General features: G+C 40.6%; 1 protein-coding gene across 1 annotated transcript in view; it reads right to left on the bottom strand.

The window, feature by feature from the left end:
• The window catches only part of lonp1 (lon peptidase 1, mitochondrial), a 14257-nt gene extending 13151 nt beyond the window's left edge, over positions 1-1106 (bottom strand). The window contains exon 1 of the mRNA XM_016558446.1: positions 570-1106. Coding sequence (XP_016413932.1) covers positions 570-1049 — 480 coding nt within the window. The 5' untranslated portion in view covers positions 1050-1106. The remainder of the gene's footprint in view (positions 1-569) is intronic.
• Positions 1107-2989: the final 1883 nt, after the last annotated feature.

Genomic DNA, 2989 nt, shown 5'->3' with positions numbered 1-2989 from the left:
GAGAGCGCTGTACATCCACCAACCCCACCGACAACCCCTGCCGGTACGAGACTCGAACCCACAACCTTTGGGTTACGAGTCCGACTCTCTAACCATTAGGCCACGACTTCCCCAATATCGAACGTCAAGCCAAATTTATGCCAGCGTCAAATCCTTCTTTTTTCCCCTAAATTCTTTTATTCTTTCCCAAATTCTGTTTTTTTTTTCTGTGATATCCATTTTATTCTTTCTCAAATTCTTTTTTTCTTGTATGTGTGTGTGTGTGTGTGTGTGTGAAGAAATGTGTTTTATTTTCCCCAAAATTGTTTTATTCATTCCTAAATGACCCAAATACTGGTATTTAGCAGGTAAAATCCGACTCAGACTACTCCTAGAGAACTCACTCACTCGGTCTGTGGATGATGAAATCCTCAGCCAACAGTCAATCACACAGTAGTAAAACTGCAGTAAAGCACAAAAACATCGACTTTCACGTCTTTAAATGCAAGCTACACCGACATATGTCACGGTTTAGTAGTGTTTCTACTTCTTCTGAACTGTAGTCGCCTGATTGCATCACGCATCGTCACCTCGATGATTTTGATGAATCTCGGAAACACCGGGTTTCTGTTGACGGCGATGAGCGGCACGTTCGGGAAGACCTCGGGCACAAGCATCGTGGTGAGCGCTGTCATCTGAGGAGGAGGAGTGTAGGGACCTTCATCACCTCCGGACTCATCGTCTCCAGCAGATCCGGCGCTGCTCTCGGCTCCGTCCTCTCCAGAGAAGCCGCTGCCCTTATTCCCGAACAGAAAGCGCCTCTGACAGCCGCCGCCGAGGCGCCCGGAGCCCGCCGTGACCCGACTCCACCTGTCACTCATCACGGATGCTGCGATCCTGGCGTCGCATAAGGACTTTCTGCTGGAAATGCTGGAGTAGGAGCGCCGGAGGTGGAGGAAGCGGCGCGGGAGGAGCGCGTTTAACCCGGCTCTGATCGCGACTGAAGCGGCGGAGGAGGCGCTGCCGGACGCCGGACTGAACGATCTCCACGCTCGCATGTACGCCGCCATCTTTGATCTGGAGGATTCTATGCGAGGAGCACGTGACCGCGCCGCTGTCTAGTTCTGATGACGGTATGACGCGACGCGACGCCACGCCCCCGAAGTAGTAGGAAAGAGGAGAAATAAAAAGCGATACTTATCCTTCGCCGGTGTCCTGCCCGGTGTATTTGCATATTATAATGAGCATGCAGGAGAATTAACGTAAAGTTCGGCGGTTTATTATCATGCGCATTTATGCAATCGATAGAATACAAGAAAAAATTACCACAGAGTAATAAAAACAAAAGAAACAAACAAAAAAGGGACAAAAATGAAACGCTGCCGCTTATCAGTCAGTAACGGATGAAGAAAGACACCAGAGCCGCGCAGAGGAAGAGCAGAAGGGGCGGAGCCATAAAAGGAAGGTGGGGCAAAGGAGGGCGGAGCCATAAAGGAGGGCGGGGCATGAAGGCAGGAAAAGGACATTCGAATAAGAAGTGAAGGACTGATTGATTGAGCTAGTCGTGTTGTATACGGATCTAGCGCTATAGGCTAATAAGACCTTTCATTAGCGATGCCATGCTGTTTTGCTCGGACTTTGACGTGCGTGATTGTAAATAAGTGTTTGAAGCCTTCGAGCGGTCAGACGCGGTTTCAGCATTGTTTTAATGCTGTGTTTTCATGTCTAACATATACTTTGTGGTATATGAACTTCAGGTGTATACATGAACTTCCTGATCTTTCTGGATTATGCCAATATATATGTGAAAAATCAGCTTGGATTGTTAGTAACTTTTTAAATAAATGCAAATTGAACGACAGATTGATGTCTTGTTAAATTATACTGAATGTTAACTTTTAGGTTTTTCTTCTTTTTTTTGTTTACCTTGATTTGGTATAGTTTTCATATATAATTTAAAAATAAAAAACAATAGAAATGTTATATAGTGTTTTTTTTTTGTTTAGTTTTAATCTAGAACATATACATATAAAATAAATGTTTATATTGTTTATATTTTAGTTTTAAATAAATTAAAAACATTTATATTATTATATGATAATAATTTATAGTACATTCATTTATAAAATTAAGAATTTATATATATATATATATATATATATATAATTTAAATATATGTATGTTGTTTATATTTAAAAAATTTAAATATACAAAAAATTAAAACCTAAAATATATTATTTACATTTTAAATGTATTTAAATTTGTAGAATTTATTTTAAATGTAATAATTGTAAAAAATTGTATTTAATGTGTTTGTTTGACAAATACATTTAGCAATGAATGGTGATTCTCAATCTGCATTGATCCGTTAAAATTCCAAATCTAAATCTGAATTGGACTATTAATGATCCAGTTTCATACAGATGCATACTGTATAAATGCACTTGTGCGAGATGCGATTTATTTCACAATCAAATGAAACATTATCTGTCACAGAACTGATCAACAACTCAAATGCAAAGAGAATTGTTTCAAATTTAGATTGATTTGGCGTCTACAGATTCCCAGCGGATACATTTTGCTTCCCAGAACGTTCTAAGAACATTGGTTTCCGGTTCCCAGAACGTTCTCTGCAAAGAAACTTTATGTACAAAAATAGAATTTTCCAATTAGGTTTGGAGAACATTCCCCTAACGTTTTTATTTGGCTGCCAAAAGAATAATCATATGGGAACGTTAGGGGAACGTGTTTGTCGGCTAGTTCTCTCATGTATCAAGAGTTCTTTTGAGTGTTTAACTCTGTCTGTGTGTGTGTGTGTGTGTGTGTGTGTGTGTGTGAGAGAGTGTGTGTGTGTGTGTGTGTGTGTGTGAGAGAGTGTGTGTGTGTGTGTGTGTGTGTGTGAGAGAGTGTGTGTGTGTGTGTGTGTGTGTGTGAGAGAGTGTGTGTGTGTGTGTGTGTGTGTGTGAGAGAGTGTGTGTGTGTGTGTGTGTGTGTGTCTGTGTGTGTGTGA

This window comes from Sinocyclocheilus rhinocerous, unplaced genomic scaffold (assembly GCF_001515625.1).
Source record: "Sinocyclocheilus rhinocerous isolate Xijiao unplaced genomic scaffold, SAMN03320098_v1.1 scaffold47, whole genome shotgun sequence".
NCBI lineage: Eukaryota > Metazoa > Chordata > Actinopteri > Cypriniformes > Cyprinidae > Sinocyclocheilus > Sinocyclocheilus rhinocerous.
The sequence above is the reverse complement of the archived record's forward strand: the minus strand, read 5'-3'. Positions and strand labels throughout refer to the sequence as shown.